This window comes from Chelonia mydas, chromosome 10 (assembly GCF_015237465.2).
Source record: "Chelonia mydas isolate rCheMyd1 chromosome 10, rCheMyd1.pri.v2, whole genome shotgun sequence".
Classification (NCBI taxonomy): Eukaryota; Metazoa; Chordata; order Testudines; family Cheloniidae; genus Chelonia; species Chelonia mydas.
Window position 1 is genome coordinate 54,015,714 of NC_051250.2, and position 17,222 is coordinate 54,032,935.

Here is a 17,222-nt window from a genome sequence, read left to right on the forward strand (position 1 = left end):
AATAGGAAGATCCTGGATAAATTATATGTTCTCAAAACAAAGAAACTGGACTGATGTAAAAAGTTTTGTTGTTGTTTGTTTTAATGATGGAGTATAATTTATATTATTTTTAGGTATTTTCTCTTTTATTTTTCTATTAGAATAATAAGTGAATCCCTCAGGGACCAGCTTCTAGTAACCATTCAAAAAACCTTCAACTACAACCGGAACCAAGCCCATCAGCTGTTTGTCATTCTCATGGAGTGTATGAAAAAGAAGGAACTTGTAAGTGCCATAACATTCATTCACGAATGCCTTAACCTCAGTACAACCCTACCCTTCCTTTCAAATGCCATTTACATATTATTACTATTTATCTTTCATTCACAGAGTGCCAGAAATATATACAGTGATTCACAAATATAAACTAAGGCAAGATCCTGCCCAAACTCCCATGTCAAACAAGTTCCAGTTTAATGGCAGATTTGGGCCCTAAAATAGACATGAACGGAGGATCAGGTGCAGAAGATAGTGAAAAGATAATTGGAGGAAGGATTCCCAGAAGAAGTGATTTTAATCTTTTTGTCTTGTCTTTTTTAAGTCCTGGGGGAAAAAATTGTTTTAAGTGTTCTTAAGCATCAATGTAATTCCTGATCCATGCTTGCCATGACAGTATTATCCACATCATTGAGTCACACTCCTTCAAGTCCCACCAGGGGAGAAACTCACTAGTAAGGAAAAGAAAATTGTCTTGGATTCATTATTGTATTCATCCATCATCCGTCAATAGTGCTTGTACTCATGGGGTTATAGCCTGTTGTTTTTAGCACGCAAAATGAACCAATGAATGTTTCCACTTGGTTAATTGCAAGCTGTGGAATTTTTTTCATATTTTCATCATATGAATATATCCTCCCTAGTGTCAAGGGGTAGATTTCCAGTTAATTCTTTTTGGTTGCAAAGCTGAAGCAGCCACTTTCAAACAATGACATTTTAACAGCTTTGTTTTTAATAGCAGTTTCAACTGGCTAAGTCTAGCTTTTTCCATTTTCAGTGTTGTTTTTTCTTTTCTAAATGCTGGTTATTTTTAGAGGTGGGAGTGGGGCTGAAATACCAAACCCCTCTCTCCTAACTACCTACAGTAACCAGGTGTGCCACTCTTTTAGTATGAAATTTAGGACAATTGCCTTATCTCTGCTATACCTGATTTTGTCCCTAGTGAAGCAATGCCACATCTCCATGAAATAGACTGAGAGGAGGTAACTAGGCAGAGCATTAGTTGGAAAGAGGTGCAGCTCTACTCTTGAGGGAAGAGAACATCTCCTATCCTTTATGACAGGTTTCAGAGTAGCAGCCGTGTTAGTCTGTATTTGCAAAAAGAAAAGGAGTACTTGTGGCACCTTAGAGACTAACACATTTATTTGAGCATAAGCTTTCGTGAGCTACAGCTCACTTCATTGGATGCATCCAATGAAGTGAGCTGTAGCTCACGAAAGCTTATGCTCAAATAAATGTGTTAGTCTCTAAGGTGCCACAAGTACTCCTTATCCCTTTATGATGAGAGTGTCTATATTTCTCTCCTCTATTTCTTCTTCCAAAATGCTTCCTGCTTCTTAGGACTAAGTCTGCCAATCCCTGTCTGCCAAGGGAATGTTGGACCTGATTCCCTATTCCAGGATCCTCTGAACCCGGAATAGGGAATACGAGGGAACAGAGGATGATCTGAAGAGAGGCCCCAAAGGGCAGAAGATCCCTTTTTATTTGTTGGGACTTTTTAGTTAGGATTTCTTGGCTGTGATTCGGCCGGAGGGTTAAGAAACACCTCTGCAACTGACTAGAGTGTGAGCTGAGACCCACCTCGGGGAGGGAAAATGGGGCAAGGAGCAGCTAGAAGTGGAATACTAGGCCAGCACAAGGCACTATAGGGAAGCCACACACCACAACAGTCTGATCTCTGTAAACAAGTTGACCCAGATCCTCCAAGATATTTAGATGCCTAACTCCCATTGAAATAATTTAAATCCATGGGAATTAGGCACTTAAATACCTTTGAGAAGTGGGACCATAGTTCCCCCTCATAACATGGCACTGTCCACTGAGAAGTGTCAGGGGGGGGAAAAAGGATATTCATGTTTGTTTTTTTCCCCAGGTAGTTATGTGATATCTGCAGCAGTTTGCATTTCCAGAATGGGATCTGATTCTTGCAGATTAAATGAACAAATGTTTAACCCAAGTCTAAATACTAAAGCTTACGCTTAAGGCTGAGTTCAGCCACATTTACACTGCAATAAAGAGAGTACTCATGGAGTGAGGTGCTACTCCTTGTGTGTAAGAGCAGCAGATTCCAGCTCCTGCTCCTTACTCATGCATACTCCACTGACTCTCAATGACAGTTTTGACTGAATAAGATCCAAGTTAAGGACTTCTGACTTTGGTCCAATGAATGTGTGAAGCTAGTAAAAGAGTCCATTGGGTCAGTTCTTCCCTCAATTCTGCTAATGCTGGCCTCATTGTAATCAACAGGAGCCGCACCTGTGTAAATGAGCCATGTATTTCTGTCCATCTCAAACTGAAGTCTGTACTATGTTATATGGTTAGCATGATAAGGCCACAATTTCAGGCCTGATTGCAGGTAAAATGTACGGAACCCCACCCAACACCATTAATATGAACCAGCATCCGAAGACTCCATCAGGAAATGTTCTCAAAATCCTCAAGTCACATATTATGCTAGTCTGGAAGGCATCATCTTTTATTATAAAATCTGACTTCGGCAGTCAAAGCATCAATCAAAGGATGACTTTTCATAGCCTTTTGCTGCCAAAACAAAATTTAGTAAGTTACAGAATAAGCATTCAGCAGTTAAGGTAAATAATGGGAGTTATGAGACCAATTTTATCAGCTTAAATATTAATCCTGATGTCCCACTTTGAGGATAAAGAGCAGCAAACAGAACATTCAGAAATCCAGTTAATCAAATTTTTTCCATCAAATCAACTCTGAGTCTCAGCAGCCCCCAACTCTTTCCCCTTCTTCTGTCATATTCTTCTCTGTAAATGTATAAAAAAGAAGCTGATAAAGAGCTAGGAATCATAAAATAGAGAGAGAATGAATTTTAGAGACTTTAGCTATTTTTCTAGTCCTGTGATGAGCTGGGTATTAGTAGTTAAATATCTGATATTTTTCTCCAGATCCAAACTTCAGGTAAAAATCTTGGCTAATGTATGATGTTCACAACACCATTGAATATTGTATACACTCAGTAACAGCAGTGTTAATGTGAACCCATCTTCTGGCATCTCAGAGCACAAACAATCTCTTCAATGGGCTGCATTGATGGGGTCCTGGCTGGGTCAAAAAGCCAAGGTGTGCACAAAAAAACAAACCAGTCCACACCCCTGATCTCCAAAGCCATTCTCAGCTCCAGCTGAGGCAGGGCAGGCTGGCTGCGGGTTTGGAGGGGAGACAGTATTAGGATGGACACCTCTGACCCACACTCACCATGTTGTGTGTGAGGGGCTTTTGGAGAGGTGCTTATCTGCTGACCTCTTGTGGAATTTGGCCATTTGTTATTAAACATCCATGGTTTTGGCACAAGGTGCAGGCTCTTCATTCTAATAGTTACCTCCGTTGGCCAGGGGGCACTAACATCAATTCCCACAAATTTCAAAATAAGAATTAAGTCCTTCAATGCCAGTCTGTAATTCCCTGCCTGTTTAGTGTCATAGTAGCCTCCTGTTTTTCCTGAATGTTCTTTTCCTTGACTTCCAATAATTTCCTTTTGGAGGTACATCATAAGGTGACATCATTCCTAGTGCTGAACTCCCATTGGTACTCTGGGGAGTTCAGCATTTGCACCAAGGAAAAATGATGCCATTTCAAATTTACCTCCATTCCTTAGATTTTTATGTTTCTTAGTTCTCAGACCGTAGTTTCCTAAATAAAGGCCCAGTCCTGTGATTCTTATGCAATTTTTACTCAATCTTACTCAAAGGACTGAATAGAAACTAAAGTAAGGTTCCAAGGATTGTGACATAATGGCCAGTGTTGGTATGGTGGGTCCCACACTTTTCTTGGCAGGAGGGCTAGGATGCCACCCCTTACCCCTGTTCTTGGGGCACCAAGGTACCCGCTAGTGGCCCAGGAAGGTGGTAGAGGAGGGACACAGAGAAGGGGTCGGGGTTTGCTCCTCACTCTGAGCCCCAGCCCCACTCAACCCCTGCAGATTTCTTACCCTCTTCTTCCCTGGGTAGGGTTACCCTCAGTCCTTGACACTGGGGGAGGGAGTCTCCCTACCCTGCTGGGGCAGGATCTCCCTTCCTCCGGTTCTCTGGTCTTTCAATTGTCAGCAACACACCTCCAAATTCCAGTCCTCTCTCCTTCCTCACTCCACCCTGTCTGCCTGGAGCAGGGGTTTTTTATTAGGCTCCTGGCAGGGCCTTAATTGGCTACAGGTGCTCCAATTAACCTGCAGTAACCTTCCCTAGTCTACAGGACCAGGACCCTATTGTGCTTTGTACATACACATAAGAAGAAAGATGGCCCCTGCCCCAGGGAGCTTACAGTCTAGTAGATGCTCTGTTTGAGTTGGGCGAATTGCTTACTTTCTCTGTGCTTCAATCCCCATCTGTAAAATGGGAACAATAGTATTTCCTTTCCTCCCACCCTGCTGTCTGCCTTGTCTATTTAGATGCAATCTCCTTGGGACAGGGACTGTTTCTTATTACATTTGTGTACAGGACCTAGAACAGTGGGACCCCGATCTTGTTTGAGTCCTCTAGGTGCTATTCTAATACTTATTCTAATAATTATTATAATACTAATTCTAATAATGCATAACAATCACTAATGCCCAAAGTTATTTACCAGATTATTCTTCTAATCTAGTTATTTTTATTGGGCAATCATAAAGAAACATAAATAGCGCATCCTCCCCACAGCATATAGAAGTACATTTCAGAAGGCATATATTAAAACTCACTCAAGTACTCAAAAGCGAAATATCTTTAGATATTCTGGGTTAACATAAAAATGATACAGAGTAAAGGACATTTACAGGTGTAAGGTACTCTAGTCTCAGAATCAGTGACATACTGTAGGATACCATCATTGAAAGCTAGATATTTATGTCCATTTTACTCTCCAGTTCTCTGGCACAGAAGTTGTATTTTCTAACTGAGCAGGACATTTATTAATACTTGAAGCACTGACTATACAGGAAGTCAGTGTTCCTATGTTCCTTTGTCACATTTTTTTTTTTCAAATCCAGATCAAGTTTGCATAGAATGTAAGTATCCGATCTTTTTTATTTTTTTTTTACTGTAACTGTGTTTAATAAAATATATTGTAAATCCCCTTGTGCTTTCTAGGTTCAGCTCTCCAAGATGCTGTGCACTCTGGCCCTGATCCAGCAAAGCACTTAAGCACATGTTTAACTTCAAGCATCTAAATAGTCCCACTGACTTTAGTGGACTACTCTTGGACTTAAGTGCCTGGCTGGATCAAGGCCAAAATGCTCAGTATCTGGCAGGTTTGAGCCCTCTGTTTCTAATGACACTAAGCTGATGGAGTCAAAAGAAATCTTACCTTTTTTATAGTGCTTTGGCACTTCTTTTCTAATGCCAATCAGAACCCAGAAGGACAGTTGCAAATATGAAAAATAATGGGGCAAAAAATTAAATAGGCTTTTTTCCCCAAACTTTTTCAATGAGGTTCTGGTTTAAGGTTCAGATTGGTTCTTGTTTTAGCCACCTGTCCCTTTGAAAAAGGGCTGCGAACAACTGCCTTGGCAGTGCTTGTGGGAACACAGTGCGTGTTCTCTTTGTGAGCGTGCAAGGGCACAATGCACACCAAAGAAGGTGAGGAGGGCCGGGGAGCAGAGTGTGCTTGGTGTGAAGTGGGGTAGCAAACGGTACCATCCAAAGGGTGTACTCTCCACTCGTACGCTTTGGGCAGGAATTGTGCTGCCAGAGGCAAATGCTTCCTGCAGCTTTCCACCACCCCCAACATAGGTCACTGACTGTATGTGCAAGTCACACCCATACCTACCAGCTTGGTGAAAGAGGGGGGATGAGGCACAGGAAAAGCAGGTTTGCAGAAAAATGTCTGAAGGAACTTGCTTTGTTAAGGCACTATTTTTCACTTTCAAATCAGTAGATTTGATTCAGTAGAGAGAGTTGTACAGGGCCTTGCCTTAATCAAGTTTTTGGAATTAAAAAATGCCAAATCACAGGAGGCTTTACCTGCTGAGTAAACACTCAGACAGTAAACTCATTAAGCAGAGTGTGTCTCAAGGCTTCAGATAAGACTGGCCAGAGCAGCGTGGTGATTTGCTTGACTGAGCAAGGCTTCTACCTCGAATGATTCTTTGGTCACTTTGCTTATTTTCCTGTAATGGATGTAACTTTTCCTATGCCTCTTCCCCCTGCTAAATCAATGTCACTGTACCAAACACATTTTTTTATATGTACAAAATTGATACAAGTTATTGAAAGTTGAAAAAAATTGCCATGCCAAAAGGTGGACACAAGTTTATACAGTAAAAGGATGCTTTTGGGTGGAGATGTGCTTGGCAACATTTGGTCTGTTATATTTGGAATTACCATAATTTAAACATGTCGGATGCCGTTAGATTATCAGATTATCCTGTGTTTGAATCGCATATTACATTATTTTTCTTCCTGCCTTTTTTTTAATGAAGAACTTTACTTCAATTATCGTTTATTAAAAGCAGACTATTTTTGTAGTTTTCTAGGCACTAATAAGCAACTGAACCAAATATCAATATAAATATTCAGTTTTGTGCACAAGAGAGTTGCCCCCAAGGTTTATCTAGGATTGTACTTTTTGCCAATGCATTACTTAACTTGCATCTCAAACTGTGTGAATGTTAAATTCAGTCAAAGAGATTCCATAATGGTTATTTCAGGTATTAGCGAGCAATTCATAATACTGTAAAATACTAGAGATGGTTGGAAAACTATATAAAATTGGCACAGCAATTTTGTCCCGTGTTTTATGTCAAAATCTGTTAGCGAAAAAATTTCATCAACATTTAAAATTTTGATTTTTGTTTTTTGTTTTTACTAGTTGTATAGTCAGTCAAAGAACAGGACAAAGATATGAAAGTTTTCACCCTCTTTTATTTGTCAAAATTAGAAATTTCAATGAAAAATATAATTGAAATAGCAAATTTTGAAAAAATTCAAACAATATAGAAACATATGCAATTTATTTCTCTTCTTTTCTCTCTCTCTTTCACTTAAGCTATGTCTACACTGGCAATTGAACGACAAAACTTTTGTCTTTCAGAGGTGTTAAACAACCTTTCCACCCCTGAAAGACAAAAGTTTTGCCAGGACAAGTGCCAGTGTGAACAGTGCATTGTCAGCAGGAGTGCTGTCCTGCCAACAATGCAAACACTGCTCGTTGGGGGTGGAAGCTTTTTCTCTGCAGCAGAGCTGACAAACAGTGGCTATACTGCCCGACATTTAGCGGCACTGCTGTACCGACACAGCCTTGTCACTAAAAGCTGTGTAGTGCAGACATAGCCTTATTCTCTTTCTTTCTTTTGTTCTAAGTAACGTTCCTGAGTTAATTGTGTGTTTGGTTTTACTCTCTCCTATAGATAACTGTGTTCCGTATGGGTTCTGAGGGGCAACAGGACATTGAGATGTCTATTTTAACTGCTCTCCTTAAAGGTGAGTTTTTACACAGGCAACAAATAAGGATGAACAAACCCACTTGAAGAAAAAAAACCCCAATATAAACAATTGCTCTGTGTGGGTCATTCTAAATACCAAAACTTTTGACTGTTCTGTTCCTATCAGTTCAGATCAGTAACCTCAAAGAGTTTGGTGTTTTGGGTTCAGGTCTGATAAGATATGAGCCCAATATATAAGGTCTAGATCTGAACTTTTCCATAGCATTACCCTGAAGTTTCCACAGCTTCCTTCTTCCACTTGGGCAGGAAATACCAGAAGAACAACCTTTCTCGTTTTTGTTTGCAGTGTTGTTATAGCCGTGATGGTCCCAGTATATTAGAAAGACAAGGTGGGTGAGGTAATATCTTTTATTGAACCAACTTTTGCTGGTGAAAAAGACAAGCTTTCAAGCTACACAGAGCTCTTCTTCAGGTCTTGCAAAGGTACTCTGAGCGTCACAGCTAAATACAAGGTGGAACAGATTGTTTAGCATAAGTAGTTAACACATATTCTAAGGGACCATTCAAGGTGAACTGGCCCATTAACACCACTGCAATCAGAGGACAAAAAAGGGGGTTAGTGGGTTACAGATTGTTATAATAAACCATAAATCTGGTGTCTTTATTAAGACCATGATTTTTAGTGTCTAGCAAAGTTATGAATTTAAGCTCCCAGGCTCGTCTTTTGAAAGTGTTGTGCAGGTTTCCTTTGCGGATGAGGACTGAGAGGCCAGATACAGTGATCGCTTTGTGAAAAGTGTTCATCCAAGCCTGCAGGTGGTATGGTGTTATCATTTCTTTGCGTGAGTTCATTCAAGAGCATAGTGATTGTCCTGTTTAATCCACATAGTTGTTGTTATTGGGGGCATTTAGTGCACTGAATAAGGTACATCACCTGTTGCGACAGACATGTGTAGGACTTATGGATCTCGAAAGGTGTGTTGTGGGGTATGTTGATCATTGTAGCTGTGGAGATATGTCTGCAGAGAGAGCTCTCCCAGCGCTGTAAAAAAACCCCACCCCCCATGAGGGGAGTAGCTACCAGCACTGGGGGTGTAAAAAAACACCTCCCTGAGTAATGCAAGTTTCAAAAGTGCTGTAAAGTGGCAGTGTACACAGTGCACCAGCACTGGTAGCTACCCCTCTCATGGGGGTGAGTTTTTTACAGCGCTGGGAGAGCTTTAGGGAGAGCCGGGGCAGCGCTTTAACGTTGGTAGTGAAGACGCACCCTCAGGCAGGGCCGGCTCCAGGCCCCAGCATTCCAAGCAGGTGCTTGGGACAGCAGTTAGAAAGGGGCGGCAGTTCCTCCGCCCGCGGCGGCAAATCGGTGGCAGCTTCTCTCTTTTGCCATCCATGGCGGTAGTTTTTTTTTCACTGCTTGGGGCGGCAGAACCTGTAGAGCCAGCCCTGCCCTTAGACTATATCTACACTACGCGGCTTTTAGCGACATGGCCGTGCCGCTTGAAGGTACACAGTGTAGCTGCTGTTTGCTGGCAGGAAAGAGCTCTCCTGCTGACAGAAAACTTCCACCCCCAACGAGCTGGTGCTGCTCACACCAGCGCTTGTCGCTGACAAAACTTTTGTCTCTTGGGGGGGGGGGTGTGTGTGTGTGTGCACGCGTGTGTTTTTAACACCTCTGAATGACAAAAGTTTTGTTTTTCACTTGTCTTTTTTGTCTTTCCCCTGACCCTGCGGGGCCCGCTGGCAGCCTTAGGCTTTGTCTACACTGGCATTTTCATCATTAAAACTTTTGTCGCTCACGGGTGTGAAAAAACACACCCCTCCCCCAAACGACAAAAGTTTTAATGACGAAAAGCGCCAGTGTGCACAGTGATTCGTTGGCGGGAGCTGCTCTCCTATTGACGAAGTTACCACTCCTCTCGGAGGTGGTTTTATTTTGTCGCTGGGAGAGAGCCGGGCGGCAAAGAGCGGCTACACTGCTTACCTTACAACGGCACAGCTGCAGCGGCACAGCCACGCCATGGTAAGGCGCGCAGTGTAGACATAGCCTTAAAAGCTTGTCTCTTTCACCAACAGACGTTGATCCAATAAAAGATATTACCTCTCCAACCTGTCTCTCTGAGCTGTCTCACGGTGTTTCAATACATCCGGTTCCAGTCCTGGCCAGTGTATGCAAAATGATAAATAACATGGGGAGAGGGAAGAAGTTAACCAGATTTTTTAAACCTCAAAAAAAAATTTAGTTCAAGGATTGGGGTAAGGCTTTGTAGTCACTTCTAAATGTAATTGGTTTGTCTGTCCAATAAGCTCTCTACCCCCCCAACCTAAACCCCCTTACCTTTGTGGCTGAGTCTGTCTTTGTTGGAACAACTGTTATTATCAAATTTTATGCACTTTGGAAGTTGATACCAGTTGATTACAAAAGAGACTTTAGGTGAAAGATATAGGGAAAAGAGAAGCATGGGGTTAAGGAATCACCAGACCTGTGTTTAGAGCATCTGCCAAACTGCTGATTATACTCTATGGAAGGGAGGGGAGCAGTATTAGGGATAAAGTCAGCAGGGTTTAGAGAAGGAAGAAGCCTTTCAGAGGAGCTGCTTAAGCTCTGATAAACGTCTAGACTGTTAGCAAGGAGTGGGGATTTGGCAGTAGCCCCTGAAACTTAGCTTAGCCACCCACACTTAGTTTAGCCCCACAAAACTTGCAAAAATATACCCAAAGTTCAACATAGCAAATGAATAAAATCCCATTTCCTATTCAAGCGATCCATTTCCCATCATCTCCCAGTAAATTATCTGTACCTTTACATAAATCCTAACAAAAGTGTTTGGTTTAGGGTGTGGGGTGTAAATCAGATGGGTGATAATGAGGACGGAGGATGATATGGCAATGCGGAATGAGCTGGATCACTCAACTGGCTGGATTAAGGGATCCAGCCAATTCCCCTCTGCCGTGTCATTTCCAGACATTCTAACACTTGAGTTTGGTTTTTGTTGTGGTTTTTAAAATAAATCTTTGTAAAGAAAGTAATGTTGGTTTGGACTGTTAGCTGGATTCCAAAGCACACTCTCAGCCATAATGCTCTTATCACGAAGATTTTTGTTTGTGAGCTAATCTGAACCTTTTGAGTTTATTCTATCGCTTCTGACAATTATTCTTTAACATTCAAATTACATAAGGTTGTTTAAACAACATTTACAGAGAATGATATTGTGTCACTAATGTGGATAAATGAGACCAGACCAATACCCTTGCTAAAATAATTAAGGAACTAAAGTCCATTTCTGTGAACTGCAAGGAACAAGGGAGAACGTTACTACTCCCAATTTTGAAAAGATTATTGGGCTGAATCCTCAACTGGTGTAAAAAAATCATAGCGCCATTCATTTCAACATAACTGCTCACCTTTACACCAGCTGAAGATCTGATCTAATCCCCAGAGAATTAAATTACAGGGGTGTCCACTCATTTACATGAAGTGTGAAATGCCAAATACTTTTGTTTGCTTAGGAACCAACGCATCTGCACCAGATCAGCTGAGTTTGGCATTGGCCTGGAACCGTGTGGACATTGCACGCAGCCAAATCTTTGTCTTTGGACATCACTGGCCGGTAAAGCTGCTTTTCCTAGACCAATTATTTGGCAAATAATTTTAAATTAAGTGGCAAATATCCCTTCCCTGCCTTTGATTTTCTTGGCAATGACAAGTAATGTTGAATTCTTTTGGTATGCATGATGGCCTGATCTGGGATATTCCATATGGACAATTAATTATAAAATATCACTAGTCTATCTTTTCCAAAAAGCTAATAATGACAAAACTCGTGTGCTTTTGAAATGAAAAGTAGCAGCATAAAATTAGCAAATGAATGTATTCATGTTTCCTCTTGAGGCAAGAAATTCAAATAATGGAAATCATATGGGGCCTGATTTATGCTGAGTGCATATCTACACTAGAAATTTAAATCGACCTATGTTAGGGCATCACTCTAACTACACTGATATAAGTCCTAAACCTCTCGTGGTTCAGGTACACACTGCCATCCTTCTGTTGGTGCTGTGTGTCCACACTAGGAGTGCTTCCATCGACTTAAGAGGGGCAGTGTGGGGGTCTGAGAACCTGGGCACTCAGCTCCATGTGCAGCTCCCTGCAGGGAGCCCGGCTCCCTCCCCCCCCCCCCCCCCCGCCCCAGCTCGGTTCCCTGCTCCCCGCCACCAGGAGCCCAGTGCCCCAGCTCCCAGCAGGGAGCTCTGCACCTGAGACCGGGTGGCTCCTGGCCTCTCAGCAGGAAGCCAGGAACCTTGGTGCAACTGGGCTCCGCGCAGGCAGCCAGGAGCCTCCAGATGGCAACTGGGCTCCCCACTGGGAGCTGGGAGCCTCCAGGCAACAGCCAGGCTCCAAGCGGGGTGGGCGCAGCATAGCTGGGAGCAAAGAGTCCAGAGGGGAAGCCAGAGACTCTAGCTGGAGGCCCTCACCCACCCAGCGGTGACAGCTCAGCTTTCGGCATGGAGTTGTGAAATTGACAAGATGACAGCCAGCAGCCAATGTAAGTAACTCAGGGTCTACACAGATACTACATCATTACACCAGTGTAAGCCCTGTGCCTCTCATGGAGGTGGAGTTATTATGTCAGGGCTTGTCTACATTACCCGCTGGATTGACGGGCAGCGATCGATCCAGCGGGGGTCGATTTATCCCGTCAAGTCTAGATAAATCGACCACCGAGCATTCTCCCATCGACTCTGGCACTCCACCGAAGCGAGAAGTGGAAGCGGAGTTGATGGGGGAGCGTCAGCCGTTGACTCACCACAGTGAAGGCACCGCGTTAAGTAGATCTAAGTACGTCGACTTCAGGTACGTTATTCACGTAGCTGAAGTTGTGTAACTTAGAGCGTTTTCCTTCCCCCCGCCCCCCCACAGCGGGAGCAAGGCTGTATTGTGTACACTGACATAATTAGATTGACGTAAGCTGCCTTCCATCAACCTAATGCTGTAGTGTACACCAAGCACCAGGCCTCGGCAGAATCAGTCATCACACCCATAGTGAATGTTCTAGTAATACTACTTAGACCTCAGGCTGCCTAACTGGTGAGTGTAAGCAGGTGGTTAGATGTCTAGCTCTAATAAATTACACAGTAGGGCTGGAAATTACAAAGGCACCCAGGAGACTCCTTTGAAAATCCCAGTTTGAATTAATGGGACAAAATCATGACCACAAAGAGACCAATGCTGAATATCAGGCCCTTAGTGTGTGAGATGATGCCAAATGAATCTAGGGGTGAGATTTTCAGAAGTGCCTAAGGCATTGGAATGGGTCTTGTGCTCCTAAATCATTTTTAAAGTGTGATACTGGGCCCACTGAAGTTAATGGTAAAGCTCCCATTGATTTCAATGGGGAAGATCAGACACTTCAGTGCTTTTGAAAATTTCACCCCTAGAGTCATTCATGTAACTAAATAAACCTTGTTTTAAGCCAGTTTGGTGACTCAATATGCTGGTGCATTTTGCTTTACTACATGAACCATCTGGTATCAAATTATTACAAAGTGTTCTGAGGAACCAGAATAAAATAGGCCATAAGAATTAAGTAAGGTTCTTTTTTTTTTTAATTAGATGTCATCCTTGAAATGACGTACAATAAAATAGTCAGTAAAATACTTTACATCCACACTATATATTTCATTGAGGTTTATTTAATTTAGAAACCTCAGTCATTAAAAATTTAACCAACAATCCTCCCTGTACACGGTATTTTATTCCTTCCCTGAGAGCAATGTGATGTTTCCAATATTCACGGTCCATTAAAAACATTTTTATAAAGAGGATGTAGGGATCCTAAACAATATAAGTATTACTAGAAATCAATTTATTTGGAGGAAATGTTCCAATCTCCACATTATTGTGTTTAGACTCAAAAATACCAACTGGCAAACAAAACCTACCTCTGTTTTGTCCAGTTTCATCTTTGTACTCTTCAGCTCTTTGTGGAAATTACATGAGCCAGTTACAATTCATTGTCATTTCAAATTCATGAAGATTGCCCTTGATGTAGTGTTTGCTCTGAGTTTACAGATCCATTTCTGTCCTGACTTGTAAATGCTTTCATGGCAGGATAGTGTGAGAGGACTTTGTGCAAAAAAGAAAGCTTTGTTAAGCAAACGTTTATGGCCTTGATCCTGCAGTACTCTGCACAATGAACCAATTTGTTGTGGTCTAGCATAAATGTTTGTGTAACTTATGTATGAGGACAAGTTAAGTGCTAGGTGCAGCAGTCCAAACTGAGGGGAAGTAGTCTCAAAAATTGTCAGCCAAAACTTTTTTTTAATTGAAAAATGCACATTTGGTGACATTGAAGCATTTTGTGATTTCAAGTTGGTTTCACCAAATTGTTGATTTAAGAAAAAAAAACGAACAATTTGAAAAAATGTATTTTTTGAGTTTGAAATTATCTTTGTTTCAAAATTTTCTTTAATATTTTTAAAAATTTAAAAACTTTAAATGGTCGAAGCCTAAATGACATGTTTTGCTCCATCTGGTATGAATTTTTTTCAATGTTTTGAAATTGCTGATTCACTGAAAATACGCTATTTGCCCAATTCTAGCCTCAAGCGTGCCTTCCTCCCTTCTCCCAAGAGCACAGGTTAAGATGGAGAAGGGTGTAGTGGAGAATAGGCACATTTGAGGAGACATGAACATAAGCACGATCTTAGCATGTGAATGCACCACTTAGGTGCAATCTTCCCTCTCTGGCCTTAGCCCATACGACTATATAGAGGTCAGCTGATGGCCATGTGGCATTCTTATTAACACTGGTTCCCTCTGTGCCTTATCTGCTTGTTGCTTTTACTTTGACATTCCACTATTTCCCTACATATGTTTAAAAAGTGGAAAGAAGGTAAAGTGCAAGGCGCATACTCAGCATCTTACCATACCTCTCAGTCTTACCTTACTTTGAGACATCCACTTGAGTCCCAGACTTAACTACTTACTACAAATATATGGTGTTGTCCCACTTTGAAATGTTGTTGCTCATATCAGGAATAAAGAATCATTCAAATGGTTTTGGAATAGGTTATTTGCACTCAGGGAATGAATCCCTGAATGAATTTGTTGAGTGTGGTGTTCCTCATTTTGGATCTTTCTCACACATTATGTCCCAATTTGGGCCTTGGTGTTTTGAGAGATTTGCCACTACAGATAAAGATTGTGTAATAGGTGTTGCCTTTTCAACTGGGAATTCTCAGCCTATTCTATTTTCTTCTTTATATGTTACTCTCTGCTCCTGAGTAAGTCATAAGCAGCTGGGATCAAATCTGGGATGTTTAGGTCTTAAAGCATGAGCCTCTACGCTGCCTAAGGTGAAAGACCCAGCTCTGTTAGCTAAGGCTGTATGAGGCTCATCAATCTTTATATGTGGCCCAGCCACTGCTAGAGGGGGACAGCATGCCACACTGAGTGAGGATAGGTTACACACAGCACCACTGTAAAAGAGAGTGGTAGTATTAAGAAAAGGAGTACTTGTGGCACCTTAGAGACTAACAAATTTTTTGAGCATAAGTTTTCGTGAGCTTGCATCCGATGAAGTGAGCTGTAGCTCACAAAAGTTTATGCTCAAATAAATTTGTTAGTCTCTAAGGTGACACAAGTACTCCTTTCCTTTTTGCAGATACAGACTAACACGGCTGCTACTCTGAAACCTGTTAGTATTAAGATTCAATAGAACATTCTATTGATGTACAATCCTCCAATTGCCAAAACAATTGACTGTATTATCTTAATATTTGTGCATTATTAAATGTAGCCTTTAGGAAGCCTTACAGTGACTGATGGCACAGCACTTGAGAAGGAAAAGAAATCCCCAGCAGCTCAAACTAAAGCAGCCAGAGGGAAAGGAAAAGGGAAAAAAAAGGGACGGAAAATGAAAGAAGAGCTAGAAGAAGAAACAGATCCACGGAAGCTTGAACTACTAAACTGGGTAAGATGAAAGTGGCATCTTTCTTCCAGTTGCTGCTATGTTCTTTATCTCATTTGACTCCTCCCTCTAATCTGTTCTTCTCAGTTTACATGTGCACACACCCAGCCTACCCCAAAGATAAATCAAAGAATGAGTTACCTTCTACAAGGCCCTAGAAGTGATGCAAATAGACACATTAACCCAACATGGAATGAAAGGAATACACTTCTTGTGAGGGACATATTGATGCCTGGAATATTTTGAGGCATGGGAGACCTTTTATATAGGGCTGTCAAGCGATTAAAAAAATTAATCGTGATTAATTGCACGATTAAAGAAATTTACTGTGATTAATCGTGCAATTAATCGCACTGTTAAACAAGAATAGAATACCATTTATTTAAATATTTTTGGATGTTTTCCACATTTTCAAATATATTGATTTAAATTACAACACAGAATACAAAGTGTTCAGTGCTCACTTTATATTTATTTTTGATTACAAATATTTGCACTATAAAAAAAAAAGGAAAAAGTGTTTTTCAATTCACCTAATACAAGTACTGTAGTGCAATCTCTTTATCATGAAAGATGAACTTACAAATGTAGAATTATGTACAAAAAACCCCCTGCATTCAAAAATAAAACAATGTAAAACTTTAGAGCCTACAAGTCCACTTGGTCCTACTTCAGCCAATCGCTCAGACAAACAAGTTTGTTTACAATTTGCAGGAGATAATGCTGCTCGCTTCTTGTTTACAATGTCATCTGAAAGTAAGAACAGGCATTTGCATGGCGCTGTTGTAGCCGGCATCACAAGACATTTACATGCCAGATGTGCTAAAGCTTCATATGTCCCTTCATGCTTCAATCACCATTCCAGAGGACATGCTTCCATGCTGATGACCGGTTCTGCTCAATAACGATCCAAAGCAAAGCGGACCGACTCATGTTAATTTTCATCATCTGAGTCAGATACCACCAGCAGAAGGTTGATTTTCTTTTTTGGTGGTTCGGGTTCTGTAGTTTCCGCATCTGAGTGGTGCTTTATTAAGACTTCTGAAAGCATGGTCCACACTTCATCTCTCTCAGATTTTGAATGGCACTTCAGATTCTTAAACCTTGGATCGAGTGCTGTAGCTATCTTTAAAAAAGAAAAGGAGTACTTGTGGCACCTTAGAGACTAACCAATTTATTTGAGCATAAGCTTTCGTGAGCTACAGCTCACTTCATCGGATGCATACTGTGGAAAGTTAGAAGATCAAGTGTGATAAGCTATTACCAGCAGGAGAGTGGGGTGGGGGGAGGTATTTTTTCATGCTTTGTGTGTATAAAAAGATCTTCTACACTTTCCACAGTATGCATCCGATGAAATGAGCTGTAGCTCACGAAAGCTTATGCTCAAATAAATTGGTTAGTCTCTAAGGTGCCACAAGTACTCCTTTTCTTTTTGCGAATACAGACTAACACGGCTGTTACTCTGAAACCTGTAGCTATCTTTAGAAATCTCACAGTGGTACCTTCTTTGTATTTTGTCAAATCTGCCGTGAAAGTGTTCTTAAATCGAACATGAGCTTAGGTCATCATCTGAGACTGCTAGAACATGAACTGTATGGCAGAATGCG

General features: G+C 41.4%; 1 protein-coding gene across 1 annotated transcript in view; it reads left to right on the forward strand.

Annotated features, from left to right (window-relative positions):
- Positions 1-17,222, forward strand: part of TRPM1 (transient receptor potential cation channel subfamily M member 1) — a 73,155-nt gene that overhangs the window by 14,788 nt on the left and 41,145 nt on the right. Inside the window, exons 8-11 of the mRNA XM_037911109.2 lie at positions 141-264; positions 7,607-7,679; positions 11,153-11,253; positions 15,445-15,618. Of these exons, the coding sequence (XP_037767037.1) occupies positions 141-264; positions 7,607-7,679; positions 11,153-11,253; positions 15,445-15,618 (472 nt within the window). The remainder of the gene's footprint in view (positions 1-140; positions 265-7,606; positions 7,680-11,152; positions 11,254-15,444; positions 15,619-17,222) is intronic.